Source organism: Gobius niger, assembly GCF_951799975.1.
Source record: "Gobius niger genome assembly, chromosome: 20".
NCBI lineage: Eukaryota > Metazoa > Chordata > Actinopteri > Gobiiformes > Gobiidae > Gobius > Gobius niger.
This window is the reverse complement of record NC_136871.1, coordinates 26,424,459-26,448,690: the sequence shown is the minus strand read 5'-3', so window position 1 is coordinate 26,448,690 and position 24,232 is coordinate 26,424,459. Positions and strand designations below refer to the sequence as shown.

The 24,232-nt window shown below is 42.0% G+C and overlaps 1 protein-coding gene across 2 annotated transcripts in view; it reads left to right on the top strand.

Annotated features, from left to right (window-relative positions):
- Positions 1-24,232, top strand: part of scn8ab (sodium channel, voltage gated, type VIII, alpha subunit b) — a 44,374-nt gene that overhangs the window by 8,915 nt on the left and 11,227 nt on the right. The window contains exons 3-20 of one of the 2 annotated variants that reach the window (XM_079578743.1): positions 7,912-8,030; positions 8,597-8,686; positions 8,761-8,889; positions 9,204-9,295; positions 10,409-10,630; positions 10,801-10,864; positions 10,968-11,109; positions 12,162-12,368; positions 12,902-13,183; positions 13,318-13,644; positions 14,745-14,877; positions 14,993-15,231; positions 17,580-17,753; positions 18,053-18,409; positions 19,559-19,732; positions 19,820-20,113; positions 23,056-23,173; positions 23,936-24,090. In XM_079578743.1, the coding sequence (XP_079434869.1) occupies positions 7,912-8,030; positions 8,597-8,686; positions 8,761-8,889; positions 9,204-9,295; positions 10,409-10,630; positions 10,801-10,864; positions 10,968-11,109; positions 12,162-12,368; positions 12,902-13,183; positions 13,318-13,644; positions 14,745-14,877; positions 14,993-15,231; positions 17,580-17,753; positions 18,053-18,409; positions 19,559-19,732; positions 19,820-20,113; positions 23,056-23,173; positions 23,936-24,090 (3,318 nt within the window). Of the gene's footprint in view, positions 1-7,911; positions 8,031-8,596; positions 8,687-8,760; positions 8,890-9,203; positions 9,296-10,408; positions 10,631-10,800; positions 10,865-10,967; positions 11,110-12,161; positions 12,369-12,901; positions 13,184-13,317; positions 13,678-14,744; positions 14,878-14,992; positions 15,232-17,579; positions 17,754-18,052; positions 18,410-19,558; positions 19,733-19,819; positions 20,114-23,055; positions 23,174-23,935; positions 24,091-24,232 lie in introns of both variants that reach the window. The other variant, XM_079578742.1, reaches the window with a different exon arrangement.

Below are 24,232 nucleotides of genomic sequence, written 5' to 3'. Positions count from 1 at the left end.
CTACTATTGTAGCCGCAGCTGCCCTGGGGTAGACTGACGGAAGTGAGGCAACCAGTCTGCGCCAGCGGCCCCTCCGACCACCACCACTCACTCACTCACGCATTACATTCGCTAGGCTTCCTGGTGTTACCAAACGGTCTCCCATCCAAGTACCGACCAGGCCCTTCCTGCTTAGCTTCCCAGGTCTGACAGGAGTGGGCAGAGCAAAGGCCGTATGACCACATTTTAGACAAGTGGACTAGATGTGTGTTAATATTACTCTCTCTCTCTGCCTAGTTTTAACATGAATGTCAAGGCAGAACCCCTCTTCCATTGTTTCGGTGGGACAGTAAACATTATTAACATTATTAAACATTATTTTGACAAATAAGCTGACCTCTAAAAATCAGTAGTCGTTAATGCACTAGCATGTACTATGTCCAGTTATGAAGCAACAACTTATCAAATATTTTTTGGAACAAATTATTCAATTTAGTGGCCTCTGAACATCACTACCATTTGCAAACATATTTTTCCAATGTGGCGAAGCTCTTTTACTGCTTAGACGCCTTCATAAGAGAACATGAGAAATTGCTTAGCACTATTGTTTTGACCAACTTAAATTGTGTTCATTCCACTGATTTCATTTGTTGTTTCTGAGGCGATATACAAATAGCTGGGATGCATTAGCCTCATCATGAAGCACAGAGCTGATTTTGCACCTGCTTCTTGTAGCTGTTGTGTGTTGTACCCTACACTCTCTTTCGTTTCGTTTTGCCGTTTTATTGTGTGGTGTAGTAAATTAGAGCGCGGCAGCCTCTAGCTCTCAGTCTGTCCTCGGTCTCTGATGACACAGCATCCCGGGCAGCTCAGTGCGGGGGCGGTGTGCGTGTGTGTGTGCGTGTGTGTGTGTGTGTGTGTGTGTGTGTGTGTGTGTGCGTGCCTGTGTGTGTGTGTGTGTGTGTGTGTGTGTGTGCGCGCGCTACTGGCAACAACTCTACTCTGTGTGTGGAGTGAATAGAGAAGTCAAAGGAGGAGGAAAAAGCTAATGTATATCATTGCATGCAGTGATTGGTCAGCACTGATTTGGCCTGGGTTGGTTTCGAGGTATAGGGTTTGGTTCCATCTCAGTGCCTTTTCATAGCCTGCTTTCTCACTAAAAACAAACTATTTTGACATATCAGCTCTTGCCATGTTTGTTGTATTTTTTCTATGTATGTTTAGTCGGAACAGAGCATGTTAATGAACAAACCTGGGACTCAGGCATGTAAACAACACGCCACACCCCACTCTCACTCCTCCTGGTCTATTGTACAGAGATACTCTGCTTCATTTCTTTCTGTAGACTGGAAACAAGAAACTAGCAGTGGTGGTCAAAGTACTTTATTTCATTTCTTGAGTAAAAGTATAGATACTATTGGCAAATGTTGGTCAGTCAAATGATTACTTAAATTAATGTACAGAAGTATTTGCCTTGGAAAATATTTAGGGAATCAAGGTGGAAATTACAAATGGGTTAAAAGTGTTTGCGGCTTCAACAATATGAAAATCATGCCCAGATTTCCCTCCTGTGGCAACATGACAAGGCCAAAGCTTCTTCCTTGTTGTGAGTCAGTGGCATTTGGCTGCACATCTGCACAGCGCCACCTAGTGTTCCGGAGTGTGCATTATCAGCCGTTTAAAATGAACGAAACACATGGCTGTGTCTAATTTTTTAGCTTTAGTGATTTTGCAGGAATGTAGTGGAGGAGAAAGAATATGAATTGTTCAAATGCAGTGAAGTAAAAGCAAAACGTTCTGAACAAAAATGCTTCTCAAATAAAGCACAGATCCTCAAAAGCTCTTAAAGAGGGGGTATTCTGCTTTTTTCAATCACATAGCACCAGTCATCACACTACAATGATGACCAAACCTTCTGTTGGTCTGTAAATGCAGTAAATTAGAATAACTGCCTTGTATAAAATGTCTCTCTCAAAATGGCTGTAGTGAATGTCTTGAAATAGGCCTCTGTCTCTTTAAGAACCTCTGAGCCTTTAGACACGCCCCCTCCACACGCTGTCTGTCGCATCAGTGGGGAGGGGGTTCTGCTGAGGAGCAGTGGTTGGTTACTCGGCTGGTGACGAAAGCTCGGAGGCGTCTCCAGGAGGTGGGGGCGTTCCTAGGAGGACTCAGGCAAACCTATCCCTAAAATGGCCGCCATCAGAGTTTTTACAGATTACTCAAAAATACGTGAATGTGCCAAGGCAACACTTCAGGCATGTTTTTAATGAGGGAATGACAGAATAACATGATGGAAAGCTTGAAAAAGTCCATTTTGCATAATACCCCCCCTTTAAGTATATGGCACGATAAACAATAATATCGCTAATCCCGATAAAAAATATATAGAATTTTTAAATAATGAATCACTCGTCCCCTTTTTTAATGATCGTGAGCATCGTGCTAGAAGCTAATCGCTAATCGCTAATCGCCATGACAGCGGCAGAGCGAGCCCTCCGCCGCTGTCATGGCGAGTGGACAGGAGAATGAGTAACACTGACTTTACTCAGACTAACCACCCGGGAGAAAGTAAAGTCTAAGGTGTGAGATTCTTTGGGATTTACAGCAAAAGAAAACTGAGATGAAAGTCCCACAGGCAGAACATATTGAAGGAAAGAGTCTGCAGCGAGCACTAACGCAGGTCCATCCGTCTGAGAGACAACCACCCTGCAACGTTTACAAAGCTCCAAACGGAGCGTAACGTAACAGGCTGATTTAAACGTGCTTCTCTTTCTCAACGTTTGTCATCTTTACCAGGCAGCAAAGTCCATTCATTTGATACTAGTATATAGTACTTTATATTTGGTTCTTTCGCATTTATATAATGCTTAAAATCAGCCAGGAAAGGAACAGCTGGTTTTCGTTTTACTATAATTCACTGCAAAAAAATTTGTTTTGATTTGAATTTGTTTTCACTTACTTTATTAGGTCTCACTCAATATGACATTTATCAAAGAAGAGGAATTTTTCATTACACAATTCCCATCATTTCTGTCATTTCTGCAGTTTCAGTGATATGTTTAAACTACAGGCAAATATTGTGATAATATCGTTAATATCGCAATTATTCTGGCCACAATAATCGTGACCCACAGTTTCCTCATCGTCCCATTCCTTCTCTTAAGTCCAGTCAATATACTTGGCTACTGAGAAACGTCTGGAAAGAGAGCTCCAAAATGAATTTCCCTTTCTATGTTTCCACTCTGATCTCTAGGGCTGTCAAACACAATCAAGATCCCAGACACAACAGATACTAATTGATATTAACAAAATATGAGTGCAATTTTATTAGCGCCATCATTCAAATTGTAATATGTTGTATATTAGTAGTTACAGCTTTAAAAAGTAATATGTTTGTATTACATATTATTGTTTCAAAAATGAAGCTTCCGAGTAACTTTTGGCAAAATATAAACTGACAATACTAATAAAGCCACCGAGCAAAAGTACAGTTTCCCCCATTCTCTTGTGTTTTCTTTTAACGCCATTGACTGCAGACTGCAGATCTTATTCACCAGTGTCCAACTTAAATTGGTGCTCTGTTTTATTTGGGCGGAATCTGGCATTTTATGTTTGTACAGCAATACAAATCATTTAAATGCACTTGCAACTCAGGTTACTTTAGTTGTAATGACTATTCCCGTATTCCATCTAAGTAATATGCTATATTCCTAGTTACTGAAAAATTAATGTAAAAAAAAATATATTTTTTTTTTTACCTTGTTCCTTTTGTAATACATGCCATTACATCCTACCATGTCCCAACTTAAACTTTTAACCTGAAATGATCTTTTAGCGTAAATGAAATGCCCGATATACGGCTATATTCGCCTATTGTTATTGCATCCTGACCAGGAAATGGAATATCCATATAAAACAATTGTTCATCTGATTGAGATTTTTGATTTTTTTTTTGCTAACAGTCCAAAACAAGGCCATTTAGAAAGATTTTGCTCCTGTTGTGGTCCAGATTTAAATTTTTTTGCTTCGCCTGTTCACCTTCACCTAACATCCAATATCCAAGATGGTTATTAAACATGGCAATAAATATTTCCCCTCATATTGTGCAGTCCCATTCTAAATATAGTAAGTAACGTTGTAGCGACGTGTGAATGTGTAAAAGTATTAACCAGTTGTAATGACATTCACTATGACCTACAGCAGGCTTCACGAAAGCAATATTTCAGCAGAGCGGTAATTTTAGACACGGCCTTATTGATATTCAAACATATCTCTGTTACAACATTCAACACCAGCCATTGCATTTTACAGCGTTCCTTCACATTGCACAATGTTTTGTTCCCTGACGTACGCAGGCGATAACGCAGTCATTCACAAAGCCAGCTGTTCAGATGAAGTAACCCTCATGGCTCCATTCACAGCCCTCAGCCCGTTCCCTGTGATCGCTGTGTTTTCTCTGTTTTTGCTGCTGCCTCTCCCCTTTTCTCTCTCCCCCGGTGCCTTTGTCAACCCATCCATCTCAGGTTTGGCCCGCTCCCTCTGCAGCTCTGTGTTCTGCATCACTCCCTCTCTCTCTCTCCCTCTCTCGCCGTTGTCCCGTTAGCTCTGCTGCAGGCCTCTCCGCTCCTCCTCCTCAGACACATCTGCAGCTTCTGTCTGACTCCCTTTTTATAGGAGCAAACACGGTGCTACGGAGCGAGGCTTTTCAACGGGGAAAGACCCCGGCTATTCACTGGGTTTAGAGAGGGAGACCGAATCAGCAGCCGCAGAAATCATGTTATTAGTGGTCTATGAGAGGAAATGGTGTAGAGCTGTTTTCCCTGGTCATAGCATGGACACCACCTTTTGTTGTACTGCCATTTAGGCTTTTGTCCCCTTGTTGTGCAAAATAGTTTAATTCACATAGATAGTGAAAAATCTACACTTAGAATATTCATAATTGGAAGTCCTCCCTTTATGGAGTATATATTTGTGACCTATTGCTCTCCCTGTGTGTGTTTTGGGGCTTAAAGTGATAGTAAGATAGCAAAATCAGGAGAGAGGGAGAAATTTCAAACGTAAACGATCAAGCTCCCGCCCCCTGACTTCTTGATTGGACCTGAAAGTCTGGTTTACAGGAAAAGCTCATCTCATTGCTCAAAGTTATGGCACTGATTCTGATTCGTTGCTGAGGTCAGCAAAGAGAGGGAAAAATACTTTTGAAAAAATATAATTATTGAATAGCTCTTACATTATGTTAAATTGCAGGCCCAGGCGTCAAATATAGCAGTCTATTAAATTTACAATTACAGACTTAGACTTTAAACAGCAAATTAAATACGAGGAACAATAAGTTACTTGATCTGAAAGCTTCTAAAATCAGAAGCAGAATTTACTGTATTGTTCCTCAAGAAAATCTGGACCAAGCCACACAACAAAAAGTTGTGTTGTGATTTGAGAAAAGTCAAAATGGTTTGTAGAAGTTGACACCGATTCATTGTTCAGGTTGTTAAACTATGAGGGAGGCACTTTAATTTGACTATATATTTTACTATACTAATGTTACTTGGGAAGCACTGTCTGTTTCTTAATTTGATGTCACAAGGAATTCTCCTGTGTTAATTTTAGGCAAAGTAACTGTCTGTTGTTCCTGCTTCGTGTTTTGGTGATCTGTTTGTTGTACATAATTGATTGACTGTGTCATGGATAAGAGAGGGAACCTTGATTACCTCATTCTTGTAGAATCATCTTTACAGTAAAAAGACGACTTCACTCGATTAGGCAAAGAAACTGTGATTCATGCTCTTATGTCCTGCCACCTATTTCAAGGCTCTTGTGTGACTGGAATCCGTCCGAGCCAGAGGTGCTCAGAAAAGTACATTTACTGCTGGATTGTATTTAAGGCGTGTTTTTGAGGAGCATTTTTGCATTTACTCTATATTGTTTTACTATAATTGATGGATACAAAACACTTTCTTCTCCACTACATTTCTATAAAACTACAGCATATTTCTTACGATTTAAAAGCCTTTTGAAACGCACACACAGACACACTCCACAACTGCAGGTGGCGCTGTGCAGACACTGCTGTGAATGCCACAAGGAAGAATGTTTGTCCCCGTTGTGTTGTTTTACATGCATGAATTCGGACGCAATCTTCATGTTTTTGGAACTTTTATCTGAATAGTCCTTGCTACTTGAATAATTTTATACATACAACAATTCATCTGGACTTTAACCAGCTGCAAAAGTACTTGAACCATCACTGGCAAAAGAATGCTGAGACACTTTTTCTTTTTAACTCATATATTAAAAATGACATTAAAAGTAGCTACGGTATCTACAAAATCTGTCCCATACATTGCCCAGTATATGACCTACTTCACATTGATCATATATGCTCTCAATATGTTGATTTCTTCATCGGAGAATCATCTTAACCCGTGCTAGCGCCTCGTCAGAGCCTGTGTGTATAATATAACCTGTCTGCCATCCCGCTCTGTGTTTACTCCCTCTTTCCATTCAAAAGGCGTATTTGCGGAGTCAGCAGCCCGTGACATTGAGACGCACTGGACACAGTAATGGCAGATTGGGAGACTGTGGCTCAGTATGCCTCATGTAAATTGTAAGCAGATGTTCAAGATCGATAATAAGGCTTGAATAAGTTGTGTAGAATGTTGTCATATTGGATTTCAGTATGAGGGATGGTCACAATGTCAGACTTTAGGCATGAAATCTGTTCAGTATATTTCAAATAATGTTTAAGGTTAATGTGGCAGAGGAAGCAGACGTAGGATTTCCATAGCCAACGCTTTTTCCCATTCTGTACCAACGCGCCATGAGAGAGTTCCAGTCCAATCCTTGAAATATGGAATTCTCCTTATTCCAATATCACTGATATTTTAGAATCAGATAAAACAAAAACAAAATTGGCACAGATTGGTGGCCTGGCTTTCATAAGTCTGCCCCAGAACTGCTGTAACTCTCCTCACTGAGTCTGGAGTGAATGAGTAAAGATTGCAGTGTAGCACTTTGAAAAGCCTGTCAACTCAGCCTGGTTAAAGTGCGGTGCAACATGAGCAACGTATATTATTTATGAACCGCATCATTGTATTTTACGGTTATGTAACATGTTCATTTCGGCACTCAGACAGTGGAGTCGTAGATTATGGTATAACCAATAAAAAAAAGTAGCCTGCCCTCGAATGTTGTGGCGTCATGTGAAAGCCAGCCTTTTCCAAACTCATAATCTCCTAATCTCAGGCATGCCCTCTCTCCCGTTGTGTTGGCGGCGCGCTGCTGTCTCAGCCAGTGCCCAGCCCCACTTGGCCCTCTGCGCTGGTGTCCGTGCGTCCGTCCGGGGAGTGGCTCGCGTCAGCACATCTCCCCCTGTGATCGATGACTCCACTTGTGGTTGTCTTCCTGTAAGAGCTTTAAACTGGGACCGAGCGGAGGCATTTGCTTCTATGGGTTGCATTCTTGTGACATCACAATGCTGTAGTACATAGGGATGTGGGGGGCACAGGCCACCACAGGAGTCGGATGGTCCATACTTTGGTGCCGCCCCACTTAGAAGAGCTGAAACCCCTGGTGTTATATCAGGACAGGTCCAAACTCTGTGGAAGGATTTGCCTTTAAACTGTTGTTTTATTCTACAAAGTGGTTTATGGTTAATATGTGGGGCCTATCCGTGTGAAACCAACTCCATTTCTGTCTGAAAACACAAATATTTCACTGTAAAGAATCAAAAAGTTGGACTGTTATTCAATCACACCGGCATGAAAGGACGAATTGAGATTCAATTGCCATTAGATTTGCGAAACCATTTTGTAGCGCTGGCCTCCCTTGCTCTTCATTGACTCATCTGATATAACATTACAACACGAGAAAGTATTGATGTGTTCAGGAAGTGTGTGAGTAAATACTAACTTTTGTCTCGTTCTCTCTCCACAGACGTTCATTGTCATAAACAAAGGAAAAACAATCTTCCGCTTCAGTGCCACGCCCTCCTTGTACATCATAAGCCCTTTTAATATTTTCAGAAAGATAGCTATTAAGATTTTGATACATTCATATCCTTTCACAGAGAAGACGTAGAGTGGTTAATGACGTCTTTTTGTATTTCAGGGTGGTGATGATGTGGCTGCACAATATATTGCCAAATATTGTTCATTATCCATATGGCAAGAAACAAGAATTATTGCCATACTCCATATTGACTGTAGAAGTACAGAATTATATAGATATAATGTTGCAAACGTCTTAGTCATGATATGGTAAATGATTTTAGTCTTATGTCAATGCTACTTTTTTTTATTTGATGGAAATTACTGTGTAAAAATAGCTAGAAAAGAGATAAAATAGTTAATGAAAAAAGAAAATAAATTGATGAATCGGTGCAAAAGATTAAGACAAAAACCCAGCTTTTTATGGACTCTCAAAAATCATGAGATGCATTTGCCATCTGGAATATCTCAGCATTATCTGGCTATATGTTTTGTTTCTTGCATCTCAGTATTTCTTTTGCGAATGTCGGAATATTGATTATTTCTTCTTACTGTATTTTGGGCTGCCTTATTTCACATCTCTCTAACTGTAACCACATTTGGTTGAATATTTTCCTTAACCGTTTGTGCACGTTATTTAGCATGATCATCATGTGCACCATTTTGACCAACTGTATTTTCATGACGTTTAGTGACCCTCCGGAGTGGTCCAAACAAGTAGAGTAAGTGCACATTGCAGCTCTGTCTATTCTGTGTTCTATGGTTTATTCTTAACATTGTATTTGTGTCTTTAAAGGTACACCTTCACAGGGATCTATACGTTTGAGTCGCTCACTAAAATTGTGGCTCGAGGTTTTGCTATAGACAGCTTTACTTTCCTCAGAGATCCATGGAACTGGCTGGACTTTATGGTCATCTCAATGGCGTAAGTATTTTTTGTCATAACAAAAAACACATTTTCCATCTTTAATTCTGACCTTCAATCCAGTTTGACTAAACATATGGTCTGGTTTTCCTTCTTTTTTCCAATTGGCTTACTTACTATTTGTAATCTTGAAAATACAGCACATAAATCTTTCGAAGAAAACAGCTTTAACTATAAGTTATTTGCCCATCTAATCTCTTTCCTCCTTCGTCGCTTTCCTTCTCTGTGATAGCGCCCCTTGTGGCCCCTTGTGGCCCCTTGTGTTCTTGTTGGCGCATTGTGTGACCGCTCTGTTTGTGTCTCTTCCCTCTTAGATACGTCACGGAGTTTGTGGATCTCGGGAATGTGTCTGCGCTGAGAACATTCAGGGTGCTCCGAGCTCTCAAAACTATTTCTGTCATTCCAGGTGAGACTCACAGTAGAGGCAACATCACTCTTACATTCATGATCCAGCTAAAGACATTTGGAAACATACTTGTAAACATCAGTTATGCTGATATTTTGGCTGATTAATAACTATCTAATCCACTACCTCACTCCTCCCCTTTTACATTAAGAACACCATTCAAGAGAGTATTCAAAATGGCAGGCCAGGATCCTCCTACAGAGCATCTTAAATACGGCAAAAAGGCAGGAAGCTCCGCCCCCACAGGGCGGGCGTGAACAGCAACAAATATCCACATTTTTCCGGGGCCTGTCAATCAAAGCCCAAAGCCAAAACTTTAAAAATGCAAGGTTTTTTTTCTTCAAGTTTTCACATGAGGAAACTCTATTTTTAGAAACAATAAAAGTCTTTTGAGCCAGGCTTTTAAGTTGTTTTTGACCACTGGGTGTGGACAGCGCTTCTTCTTGGCCCCCATGGCAGGGGGCTGACATTGCTGCAATACCACCCCCTAGTGGCAGGGGCAGTTCCAGAAGAATCCAATGGTGACTGTACACGTGTCAAATACAGCCTGGCTCCAAAGACCTTTAATTGTTTTTGTTTACGCAAATTCAATCCTGTGACAATGCTGAGTTTTATGTTATATTTATTTTTAAAGTCTTAGCTCTGAGCTTTGATTGACAGGTCCGCAGAGTCTTCTGCCTTTTTGTCCTTTTTGAGAACATGTTGGAGGAGACAGAGCAGGCATCATGGATTCTCTGTCATTTAGATGGGGAGGACTGAGGAATGAGATTATATATGCAGTATATGTTTATGACATGTGTAAAGTCCCCATGGGGGGTGGTATTGCAGCAATATAAGCATATTCAAAGTCCAAATCGGACCCTTATGAATGTTTGGATACAGCAGATTTTTCATTATCAGTGAAAAACCTGCAATCGAGCAAGCAGTCAGCATGTTGCATGAATCTAACATTACAGTTAGCATTCCCTGTTGTACGAACTTGGGCTGTTGAACCTCTTTGTTCCTATCCACGTCTGTTTATCTTTACATTACATTGTGACCCATTGTGGGTGTTCCAAAGATGCCGTCTGTAACAGGCCTTTATACCAAATCATTTTGCGCGTCTTTGTCCAGGCCTGAAGACCATTGTGGGCGCCCTGATCCAGTCAGTGAAGAAGCTCTCAGACGTGATGATCCTCACGGTGTTCTGCCTCAGTGTGTTTGCTCTCATCGGACTACAGCTCTTCATGGGCAACCTCCGGCAGAAGTGTGTGATCTGGCCCATCAACATGACGGAGCAGTACTTGGCCAACGGCAGCAAGGGCTTCGACTGGGACGAGTACATCAATAATGACAGTGAGTACATCATATTTTTGAATTTACTTTATTCAAACCATGACGGGCAATGTGTTGTAAATAACTGATACCCAGTGTAATCAAAAAAGTGATTTATTTGCTTTAGTTTTTTTTTTTGCTGCCTCTCCAATTTGAAGCTGTAAATAATGTCGAAATGTTTTTCCCCACAGCCAACTTTTACTTCCTGCCTAATCAACTCGATGCTCTTCTATGTGGGAACAGTTCTGATTCAGGGTAAGCTATTTAACTGATCATCCCTCAGCCTGTTTCCCAATATGTAGATATGATATGCCCTCATTATAGACTGTCTTTGGTTTTCTTGCCTTGTTCCCCACAGCCGGTGTCCCACGGGCTTCACGTGCATGAAAGCCGGGAGGAACCCGAACTATGGCTACACCAGCTTCGACAGCTTCGGCTGGGCTTTCCTCACTTTGTTCCGCCTCATGACTCAAGACTTCTGGGAAAATCTCTACATGCTGGTAATGAGCTGTTATTTTTATTAGTTTATTAGTAGTCTATTTTGAAAGAGATCCTCATTTGACTTTGTACTCATACACTTGTACTTCACTTATCCTCACATTTGTCAGTGGGCGGCCGAGGTGCAGCGCCTGTAGATCCATCTCCAGATTTTGTGCTCGGCTTGGTCACGAGTACATAGCTCTAGTTTTTACAGCCTATGTGCTCATTGTGCATCCACCCCGACATGTGGAGAACATGCCAACTTCACACAGAAAGGTCCCCCACCCTCTGGACCTTTTTTTTGTGGTTGTTGCCTTTTTATCAGAACTGCATTTGTAGTTTCTGTGTTCCACATTGTTTTACTGGATATTTTTGTCCATGTTTGCTCTGTTTTTGCAAAGTTCAACACAAAGTCCGCACTGGCTTCCGTACGTAGCTTTTTAACAGCTAGCCCATGAGCTATAGACTCACAGCTAAGCCGCACAGATCCTCTATCCCTACTGTTGTTTGAACTAATGTTTGTTCACTGGAGAATAAGACAGATTATAGTCGTCTGCTAAGCTCTTCTCAGAAGATGGTGAAAGACAGTTGTGGAGCAGAGGGAGCTGCGCAGGAGGAAGAGGAGGAGGAGTACCCCGGTTTCCCCCTAGCTACATAAACGTGCTGGCCAGGTTGGCCCACAATGGCGGCGCGGCTCAGTCGCAGCGGCACCTGAACGCAATATCGTTGTACAATTATACAATGACAAATAAAGCACTTAATTACGACTTACTCCAGTGACCCTGGTTACCTAAGGTCACAGTAGGGCCTTGGACAGGAAATGGAGGAGCGATGTACATTAAAAAAAACAACAACAACAAAATCAGGGCAAGCAACACAATACTTCAAATAGTTGCCACAAAATATTCAAAGATTGCTCAAGACTTGAATGTAGAGGGGCTTAAAACATAACTCCGGGTATGTTATTTATGAAGAACAGTTCCAAAAAGAACCTCCCCTGTGAAAAAACAAAAGTAAATTCAGATGTGCTGTTCAAAAATAACAACCTGATTTTGTGTTTTTTTCCCCCCAGACCTTGCGCGCTGCGGGTAAGACCTACATGATCTTCTTCGTGCTGGTGATCTTCGTGGGCTCGTTCTATCTGGTGAACTTGATCCTGGCTGTGGTGGCCATGGCCTACGAGGAGCAGAACCAGGCGACGATGGAGGAGGCCGAGCAGAAAGAGGCCGAGTTCAAAGCCATGTTAGAGCAGCTCAAGAGGCAGCAGGAGGAGACGCAAGTGAGTGCAGGCCCGAGGTGGTCAGTAGCAAAGCAAATGTACTCAAAACAGTACTTCAGTAGCCTTTTGGAAGTTGGCCACATATTCTATCCCAATTTAAGCCTTGTAATGCACACTCCAGAACAGTGGGTGTCAGTCAACGTCATTGTCAATGCCAATGACTCAGGGAAAAAAAAAACTGAAAGAAGATTTCTCCCTGCCGTACTGCTAATTAACTCACAATCTTCTTATTGTTATTCACAAGTTACTTTATTTTAAATGATTTGTACTTTTTACTTTGACACGTAAAGTATTTTCTACAACAGTCCTTTAAGTAATTGAACTTTTACGAGTAATATTTGACTTGCACTGTATTTTCTTTGTTCTATAAATGCACACCTCTTCCTCAGTCATTCACACTCCCACTAGGATCACGTACAGTATGACATGATCAGCTGCCATGATCTCAAACGGGAATAAGCTGCTTTCATGTCAGACCTTAAAGTGTGACTTTTGCCCAGACTTTGTGGTCTGAACGCACTCTTTCTCCACAGGCCGCTGCCATGGCCACCTCCGCGGGGACAGTGTCCGAGGCTGCTTTGGAGGACGAAGGAGGAGGGCACCTGTCCCGAAGCTCCTCTGAGGTGTCGCGCCTCAGCTCCAAAAGTGCCAAAGAGAGACGCAACCGCAAGAAGAAGTGGCGTCAGAAAGAGCAAGAGAAGGAGAAAGGGGACAGTGAGAAAGTGGTCAAGTCTGAATCTGACGATGGGAGCAAGAAGAGCACCTTACGGTTCCCAGGAACTCGACTGGGCAGAAAAACCTCCATCATGAACCAGGTCATTTTCTTTGATTTTACTCATTGTGATCACTTTAATCCTTTAGCTTGGGAAAATTGTTGGTTTCTTGCACTCTGATTTTGTGACTTGATGATAAACGTTTATTGCTCATAACAACTTCTTGCTTGCCACAGTCCCTGCTGAGCATCCCTGGCTCCCCGTTCATGTCGCGCCACAACAGCCGCAGCAGCATCTTCAGCTTCAAGGGCCGCTCCAAAGACATGGGCTCTGAGAACGAATTTGCAGACGACGAGCACAGCACGGTGGAGGAGAGCGAGGACCGGCGTGGCTCACTCTTCATCCCCTACCGACGCAACAGCTACAGCGGCTACAGCCAGGGCTCGTCCCGCATAAACCCACTGGCCCCGCCCCCCACTGGAGGGAAGAGGAATAGCACGGTGGACTGCAATGGCGTGGTGTCGCTGATCGGACCAGGCCCCGGCAGACGGCTCCTGCCTGAGGTGAAAATAGATAAGGCAGCCACTGACGAGAGTGTAAGGACGTCTAAGAAACACTGGTTCAGTCTAGGCATGATGATCATGATGATGATGATGATAATGATGATGGTGGTGGTCCCAGGCTCGCAGCTCCCTGTTCGACCTTTCTAACCCCCTCTGGCTCTTGTCCCCAGTCTGCAGTCTCCCAGTCTGACCTACAGTGTTGTTTTTGTGCTTTGTCATGGATTTATTTTATTTCCCACTTTTCACTTTTCTTTTGACCATGTACTAATCACCTCCCTGATGAGCCTTGTTGACTTTATTTGTATTTGTGCAGCCCATAGACCAATATGGATACAACCCTTTTCAGGGACATGACACCAAACTCCTTTGTCCTTAGTTTGATGTATAGACTTTATATACTTTATCTAGTTTCAGATCCAAACATTGTTCACACTCACTGTATTCATGTGTACGTCTCCTCATCACACCCTTTGTTTAAAACACAGCATTGGATTCTATTTTTTCCACTTTCTCACTCTAACCTCCAGCACAGTTAGTTTTAATCTAAAATCTTTTTTGAATTCCTCCAGATAGACCCCTCTTTAATCAAGATCAGATTAAGCGTTTTATTGATGATTTTAAGCATGGTATTATAGAACAAGTCTTGTTTCCTTGACACATGCATGAAAATGCATGTGGTACAGTCTTCTTATACAGTAGTTCCTGAGGGTGGGGGTCAATCAGTTTGAGTAAATTCTCAAAGAACATTTTACTGTCTTTCTGTTGAGGAAGCTCAAGCATGTAGAGATGTTTATGCTGTTAAGCTATACCTAATCTGATAGACGGATCCGTTCACATGATTTTTTGGGGTATATCTAACACTAAGTTACTAATAAACAAACTACTGATTAAAACATTGTCAATGCGAAAGGACTAAATTAACAACCTTTTCTTGAACTCTATCACTCACGTGGTTCCAGTGATAGTACTCAATAATACTTGTTTGAGAATTTACTTCAGGGATTCTTGGATATCATGCATACTCGGGGCTATAGTGTGATACTATGAACTGAGGTGTCTTGTTTTGGGGACTGTCAGTGATGGAGCCCTGTTTGTCACAGACCACAGACGTGGAGCTGAAGAAGAAGCACTCTGGTTCTCTCATGGTTTCTGTGGACCAGCTCAACTCGTCCTTTAAGGAGAAAGACCACACCAAGAGCCAAATGAGCGTCGTCACCAACACACTCCTCGAGGGTACAGCATGGATTGTATTTCTTAGTCCTATAATCACTGTTATTACCGAATGAACAAGAAAGCACAGGTACACACTCAATAATGCAGACTGACATGCTCGTGTCTCCTTCCTCAGAGCTGGAGGAGTCTCAGAGGAAATGCCCTCCGTGCTGGTACAAGTTCGCGAACGTCTTCCTGATTTGGGAGTGCTTTCCCATGTGGCTGAAAATCAAGCACATCGTTTACCTGATCGTCATGGACCCCTTTGTGGACTTGGCCATCACCATCTGCATCGTCCTCAACACTCTGTTCATGGCCATGGAGCACTACCCCATGACCCCGCAGTTTGAAGGGGTTTTAGCGATGGGAAACTTGGTAAAAACAAAAACTTCAATGATGTTTTAATGTCACACTAAAAGGTGTGGGGAAAGTTTGGGGTTTTGAAACTGTATGACATAAGAGTCTCTCCATCATGGGTGATCTTTCATCGCAAACAGCCAACATTATGCAGTGAAAATAGGGCTTGGCAATCTGGAAAAAAATCACTATATTTTTTACTAATTTTTGATAAATCTCGTTTTAACATTTTTGTTTTGTTTTTCATATTTAAAAAAAAAAATGCTTTTGCTGTTACGATTCATAACCATAGGCAAGATGGACTTTTTAAATAACAAAAATGAAGGCTTTCCGCTCCAGTGCCATTCAAAACTAAAGAAAAAGACTATTACTGTGTCAAAGTTTGTGAAGCACTGCACTGAAATTGCGTAGAGGCACATTTTTTTTCTTTACCAGAAGCACTGCAGGATTACTCCACCTACAAGGCCTTAAGACATTATAGGGGTGACTTACTTTGATATGTGCACTTATGTCTATACGGTCTTCATTAAACATTTAGACCCATTTTAAAGCAGACAGCCAGCTTCACTCTAATGCTTCAGCTGCATCTTGCTTACCTCAACTCTTACCTCTTCCTCTGGTACAAAGATACAAGCATTATTGTCAATATAGTGCTACAGAACTGGATGAGTCAGTATTTAGTTGCAATGCAGATGGTATGGTCCGGAGTGTCAAAATTAATATTTACGATTCAACAAATTTCGGCCTGAACTCTTTTGGCTTGTGTTACCTTGCTCACAACACGCTGTGTGTAGGACATCGAGTGCTCTGAGGGGCATCACATTGAGCCTCCTCGTTCATTCAACAGACACAACAGTAATACAATCAGTGTTAGTGGAATAAATTCACACATAGAGTTCTCAGGGGCGGAGCAGAGAAACTCAGGTTCTGGGGGGGCACCAGCAAGGAAACTATTACTATTATTATCTAAACTCAATTATTAATTATACATTTCTACAATTAATTTTTAGTCATATTTGGGACTCTGTAAAACATATTGTGGAATTAGACCTCTGGCATTTTTATTTATTTATTTATTTTAATTGGGGCACCGCCAAACATTTCTGCTTAGGACCTCAAAATGGCTAGGAGTGGCCCTGAACAATGGTAACCTTTGTGAATAAAGCAGCTCGTGTTCTCAAATGTATGCTTTTAAATTTGTTGAGGTGTATCCAGGACGTTTAGTTTGCGACTGCCCCAAGCCTTGATAACAGCAGGGCATTGTCTGAGAAATAATCATCATTTACTGCCATGTAGTGAAAAGGAGAACTTTAAAGGGGATTTTGATTGGCTCAGGTTGCTCTATACGTATTAGACTTTCTTATGCCAGTGTTTTGTACAACTCTTGTCTCAAATACTGTGTGTCTCTAATTTGCGATAATTTGCATAAATAGCAAGAAGTTGTAATGGAGGGATTGAAATATTAGTGAGAAAATGAATTGCGGTAAAGCAACCCAATTATAATCAATAAGCCCCAAGTTGTATGATATAAAAGACATATCACGCGAAATCTACTTTAAACATTTTAGACATGTTTGAAATCATTATCATTAAAAACATAGCTGGATTAGTACTTCACTTTATCCACACATGGTGCAATAATTCTGTTTACTTAAACGGTTTCTGTATTATCCTAGATTTTCTTGTATAATAGATTGAACATTTTCTAAATCCATAATCACTGGATCCATACTGAGCAGGTCTGAGCCCAAACTGTGTGCTTGACAGCGCCAGTGATGTATTAGCATGACGTTGGCTCAAAATTAAAGCTTGTATATAAATGTTTTATTACATGTCATTCCCACTGCTGCCTGAGGGGGCTCCGGGCAAATTGAAAATGCAAACTGAAACAGCCCTTACTCCTTAAAGAGACTAGACGCAAGTTGGCCATTTTATGCTCACTACTGCCACCTCAGGTCGTACGCGTAACTGCAGTCTCTATATTAAGCTCGTGCATGACGGCACTTCGGACCCAAAGTAACAACTTTTTGAATGACAGTGCAGGATTTTAGAGGCAGTTGTGGTGAACAGGTCGGGGCTCATTCTACACATGAGGACATTACTGAAACATGTAGGGGGAGGAAAATACTTGGTTTTAACATTTTAAAACTCTGTATAGTCCCTTTAAGTGTCTTTTCCACATGTAGATAGTATTTTAGAATAATTACAATAAATATCAATGCCGATGTACTCAAAATAATGCGTGTAAACCGCAATTATGCATGATGCTACCACTGAACAGTGAAATGCCATTTTAACAGCATGTTCCCGGAAAATCCCATCAACATATAGTGAACCAGTGATGCCTAAGCTTCGGTTTTCCACAGGTTTTCACAGGGATCTTCGCTGGGGAGATGTTCGCCAAGCTGGTTGCCATGGACCCGTACTATTACTTCCAGGAGGGATGGAACTGCTTCGACGGCTTCATCGTGACCCTGAGTTTAGTGGAGCTGGGTTTGGCCGACGTGGAAGGTCTGTCTGTGCTCAGGTCGTTCCGATTGGTGAGTCAAACAGGAAGAAAAAGGCACAACTGAGGTCATTTTAATATCAGACACATGAAAGGTGAAGCAATGAAATAGTCTGAAAACCTTCACTGTAGCATGTTTTCTTGAATGTTAATGCTCCTTGACCTGTTTAAAATGTGACCTAAAAATAGCATCTAAAACGTAAATTGCAAATTTAATCTCAGTACTCATAACACATATTGCATTAAGCTATTTCTTAGTCTGAAATCATGCAGCCCACATACATGAAATATACTGCATACCTATTATTAAACTTGGCTCTTTTTCGGTCCTAGCTGAGAGTGTTCAAACTGGCTAAATCGTGGCCCACCCTGAACATGCTGATAAAGATCATCGGTAACTCGGTGGGCGCCCTGGGTAACCTGACCCTGGTGCTGGCCATCATCGTCTTCATCTTCGCCGTGGTGGGCATGCAGTTGTTCGGTAAGAGCTACAAGGACTGCGTGTGCAAGATCGCGCCGGACTGCGAGCTGCCCCGCTGGCACATGCACGACTTCTTCCACTCGTTTCTCATCGTGTTCCGGGTGCTGTGCGGCGAGTGGATCGAAACCATGTGGGACTGCATGGAGGTGGCGGGACAGACCATGTGTCTCACCGTGTTCATGATGGTGATGGTCATCGGGAATCTGGTGGTGAGTACACGTAGAAAAAAACAAGGAGAGAAGGTAACTGGGCTTTCATACGTTTTTTCACAGCTATTGCTATGGGGAATGTATGGAATTGACATAATGTAATATACCATATTTTCCGGACTACAAGTCACACTTTTTATCATAGTTTGGCTGGGGGTGCGACTTGTACTCAGGTGTGACATATATATCAAAATATTTAATTTCACATAATTGTTCTTTTCACACTGACAGCCACTAGAGGGCGCTCTAGGTGTGTGTACCAGTATCTGCTACTACTTTACCACTGAAGATTTAAAAAATGGTCATGAGCAGCAGAAAGAAAGTTTGGAGTGTGTGACAAAAGCAGGCGAAAAGCAGAGGTTACTCTTACTGCAATGAAGAAAACAAAAAAAGCTCGATGACCACAGCTAGAGGAACGAGTTTTCAATTGGGTGCTTGAACAACATGATGCCGGGAGAGGCTTGTAAAACGGTGCAGTTGCACCTCCATGCCCAAGTAGTTGCCAAGGCTAGTGCGACTTATACTCAGGGGTGCCTTATAGTCTGGAAAATACGGTACAATAGTTGAATACTGTAGGAATTGTGTTTTGATCTGATACCAAGTATTCTAAGGTTACGATCTCTACGATCCAATAGCAATGCCAATTTTAGATTATAATTTTGCAATGGAAACTGCAATATGGAAATCTCTCTCATTGCTTACTTGCTCAAACTGCCCGAAAAGGGGTAAGAAGAAGTAGTTCCAATACACTATACACTGGTTTATTAAAAATGAGCAGAAACAGTAAAACGATTCAATACATTTGATTGAAAACGAATCATTCTAAAATAAATAAAATATTGTTGTCGCTATTTTGGTGTCGATCCGCTCAGTATCAAAATAAAATACATAATTATAAGGGGCAGCAGAAGGAGGAAAGGGGAGAGTTCAGCTTCCTGACACCCTGGTGAATGTCCTTCAGTCAGTTGGACCAGGCGGAAGGACTCTCGATGCTTAGTTATTTTGACAGAGAGAAATTCTAATGTTCATAAAGTAACTAAACCCTGTTGAAAATCCTTGATCCTTTTCAAGTTAGAACAGGTAAAAATCCTAAAATGTCAGTGTGTGCAAACAGCCTCTCACTGCACAGTATCTTCTGTTCTCTCACAGGTGTTGAATCTGTTCCTGGCCCTGCTGCTGAGCTCCTTCAGCGCTGATAACCTGGCGGCCACAGACGACGACGGAGAGCCCAACAACCTGCAGCTCGCCATGGCCCGGATCCACTTGGGCATCGCCTGGTTCAAGGTCAACATGAGGACGCTCGTCGCACACGTCATGAAAAAGGTGCTGATTGTGTTTCTAGGATGTCGTTTGCGATACAATGTAACATAGTTACATCACCTTTAATCCTGACTGTCATTTCACACACAGCCCATGGAGGACGAGCAGAAGCCGCTGGACGAAATGTACGAGGAGAAGCTCAAGTGCATCGCGAACCACACGGTGGACATAAACCGCGAGATGGACTACGCTAAAAACGGCAACGGCACGACGAGCGGCATCGGGAGCAGCGTGGGCAAGTACATGATCGACGAGGACTACATGTCCTTCATCCACAACCCCAACCTGACCGTGTGCGTGCCCATCGCCGTGGGGGAGTCCGACTTCGAAAACCTCAACACCGAGGATTTCAGCAGCGAATCCGACGTGGAGAACAGCAAAGACGTGAGTCGGTTTTTCCTCCATAATACAACAACGCAAATGACGATATCTTTCAAGCTGCTCGGGGATGACTTGCATGTGTTTGTTCTTACCGTATTTATCTTTATATTTTTATAATCAGCGCCTCTTGGTGTTCTTCACTGTGGATTTTGAAGTGTTTTAGAATCATTTTTCTATTTTTGAAGAAGCCATCCTCTTATTATCATCTTCCAGAATCTGTTAATTTGTTGGAATTTCATTGAATGCATTTGGGAAAAGCCTTTTCTGTAATTTCACGCCTTTTGGAGATCATTTCATCATCATTTTGACTTTAGCTCTCTACTAAAGGCTGTTATCCCCAAAGGATCCCAGAGGATGTTCTCAAAATTAGACATAAATTGGAGCAAGGTTTTTTGATGAAGTTGCCCAGAGGTGTATTATTCAATGCCTCTGTTTGCTGTTGTTCAACATGAACATTTGCGTTCATCCCAATTCAGTTCATGCAGAAACGAATATCATAATCGCCCTCCGACATACATTTTCCGTGGATCTGTTGGGGTTATGTAATAATTCAGCGCCGCTTTTGACGGCATCGATTTTGGGCTGGCATTACCTGGTGATTTTATAAGATCCGTGGAGCCTCTCTGTGTAACATTAGCTGCGAACGCTGAGGCGGCAGAAGCACAGAGAGAAAGAGAAAACGCACAAGAGAGAGGGAGGGAGAGAGAGAGAGCGGCCGGGCCGCCATGACGAGGAGCGGAGGTGTGTGGGGAAGTCTGCCCGTTTAAAGTCACCTTGACCTGGTTTGTAGTATTAGAGAAAACAGATAATGCTGCAGTGGCTGATATCTGGGCGACGAGGCTATGAACCAGTGGGCTCCAGGGCTGCAGCAATAATCGCAATCAAAGCGGTAAATGTTGGTAATATAATATCCTTTGCCGAGAACAAAACGCCCCGGGGTCCATTAAGCGTTAGACCTCTGCAAAAAAAAGAAATATTCAATGAAATTATTAAATCATATCTAATCGCAACCGCGCTACAGACGCATTGCAATTAGATTTTATTTTATTTTTTTGTGCTTGCCCCAACCCCCAATAATAGAATAGCAAAAAGACGAAGGCGGTGTGGTTATTTCTTCAGTGTAGCAGCAGCAGCAGCAGCAGCAGCAGCAGAGAAGTGAAAGGGGCTGAATGCAGTTGCTTTGCTGACTCGGGCAGACTGTAAAGTGCACTATCATTCTCCGGTGAATTAAATCAGTTGGGATGTGCACTACTGTGTGGGGCGTAGTGCAATTATACGACCGCCGCTACTAAAGCCCCTATTCGCCATGTTTTTATGAGAGCGCGTTATTTTAAAGACAACAACGGCGATTATGATGTTGAGGCACTGACACATTTCATGATATGCCCACTTCTGTTTGGGGTTGAGGTGGTAGACCCAGTGGAGGCAGAGAGGTGCTACATTAATGACACCGATGATCTGTATTTTTATCAGTATTTTTGTTTGTTTGTTAAACTGAAATGGGGTATAGGGATTTTACACGTGCAAACAAATTATCCAATTGTTGTTCATAAATCCTGTTTTGTGGAATAATGTGAAACAGTATAACTTAAATTCATCTAATATTTCCTACAAATATAAAATATCTTCAGGACCTCCACAGCGTTAAGAGACTAATCACAGGCATTGTTCAGATGAGAGTGTTGGCTCATTCTTCTGCTCACGTCATGAACGTTTTGTGGGCCTCTTGTTTCCATTGACTTCCTGCTGCATTAGATTGAGGTCATGTGATGGGCTGAGTCATTTTAGGAGCTGGAGTTTCTTTCTCTGAAGCCAGAGTTCCTTTGGCTGTGTGTATTTCACAGTGCTGTTCAAATAGGATCAACATGATTTATTGTTTTTGTTTTTTTATCTAAAATGATCTTGTGTTATTTGCTTAGTCATGTCTGATTATTGTCATTTCTATGACTTTATTATGTAATTTTCACTTCTGGAAAACAGCCCCTTCAGCTGGGATTGCCCAAGGTGTGGCCCATGGGCCAAATGCGGCCCTCAGTCTAATTTTTGGTGGCCCTCAGGCTTCTTGCTGAATTGGCACACATTATCAGAGTGGCACTTTTTTCTGCATGTTTCATTATTCCACCCGATTAAAACCTCAAAAATGTTTATTGTGAGACAGAGCTGGCACTATGGCTTAAGCCTAAATAAAGGTTTGGGGAGCGGCTTAAGCATCTCTTAAATGCACTCAGTTGAATGTTTGACTGCACTGACCATTGATCTGTTCCATCATGAGAAAGTTTGGACCCGCTTGACCTGCAGGGATAACATGAACATTCATATGGTGCTGTGGCTTTGTGTGTGAAGCCCGATACTTCTCCTGGGTCATTTCACATTAGTGCACATATAATCATTTGAGGACCTTCAAAGTTTGATGTTTCTGTATGTGTGGATAACGTCAGCTGTAAACAATGTCATGTCAACATACAATATCTTTGAAATGCAGCTTATGGGTGTGGTGAAAGAGCACATGAAGTGACCGAACACACTGTACAATATGTTTGATATACAGAACATTGTGCCGCTCATGTACTGTAGTATGAGTCTTAGAAGCAACATGCAACAATACAAGGCACAGCTGTCAATCCTAACCCACTTTTGAGTTACGGCCGATTCTAAAGTGCCCTGTGTCTAATATAACAGGGAGGCAAAAGAAAAGGCTACATTCAGGGCTTTGGAGGTGACATAACATGCTAAATTAACTTTTATCGGCTTTGAATCATCAAAACATACCTGGAGGAGTGAACTGTGCAAAGAGTGCTTCTACATGTGTTTTTTACCACCTCTTCACACTTCCCCCGGACAATTTCATATTGATTTGATTTATATTTTACTCCGAGAACCAGAGTGTATTCAGAAAGCCTGGATCAAGCATAACGATGACCTTGAAATGCTTCTGTGTCCGGCAGCTGGACGACACGAGCTCGTCTGAGGGCAGCACCATCGACATAAAACCTGATGTGGAGGAAGTGGCGGTGGTGGAGGTGGCGGAGGAGTACCTCGACCCGGAGGCCTGCTGGACAGACGGTATGGGGAAACGGGAAAAAGAGAAAAAAATGTTGTTTGAATTCAAGTTAAATTTGACATAGTTGGAATGTGGACCTGAAATGTGTCGCTCCATAACCTGGTTTTGTTACAGCATCCGTGAGGAAACATGTTTCTTGTTTTATTGCTTTCAAAACAGACTATTTTGTTTCTGTGTATTGTTTTACTGTATTTGCTCATATTTGTATTAATTTGCCATTTTGTTTTAAGTTGTTTTATTTGTTAATCTGTTTGAATTGACTATTGCTTTTATTAGTCGTAAATGGTTTTACGGATGTGGGTGTTTCTTCTATAATTCTGTTGAAGGCTGGTGGAGCTAAATAGAAAACAATTGTTTTGGGGTCTCGTATCAATCGATCATTTGGGCAGCATTTTGGACATTGCTCATAATTGAAATATGCCATTTGAATTTTGATTTGTAAGATTAAAAGAGCCTCAGGTCCTGACAGTTTAGGGAGAGTGCCGTAAATCCGTGCCGTTTCCAGAGCATTTCTTAATTTCCTAACAAACCAGTCCAGATGATTACTTTCCTGCTCTCTGTCAGTGGGATTTTCCTTGTTCAATAATGGTCCAAAATAACCATACAGGGGTCATATATGTGGTGTTGTAGGTTCTAGTAAAAATCTACCGGCAATTAAATGCAGTGCGATGAGTTATTTGATCGAAATTGTCACATGTTTCCCCTTCTTTGGAGCTGTACGCAGCTGTATTAGTTTGTCACTGGAGTTGGGTTTCTCTCTGCAGAATGCGTGGCCAAATACAAGTGCTGTGACGTGCCCATCACTCACGGCTGGGGGAAGTACTGGTGGTTCCTCAGAAAGACCTGTTACCTCATCGTGGAGCACAACTGGTTTGAGACTCTCATCATCTTCATGATCCTCCTCAGCAGCGGAGCCTTGGTTCGTACAGATGCACACGCAGTTACTGGGCCTGAGGGAAATCTTTCAGATAATGACTTTGCATCTTGAAAGCACAATGGCTATTTTATCATACCGGTAACGCTTTTGAGAAAACCTGCAAAAAACATGATGTTTGGAAACA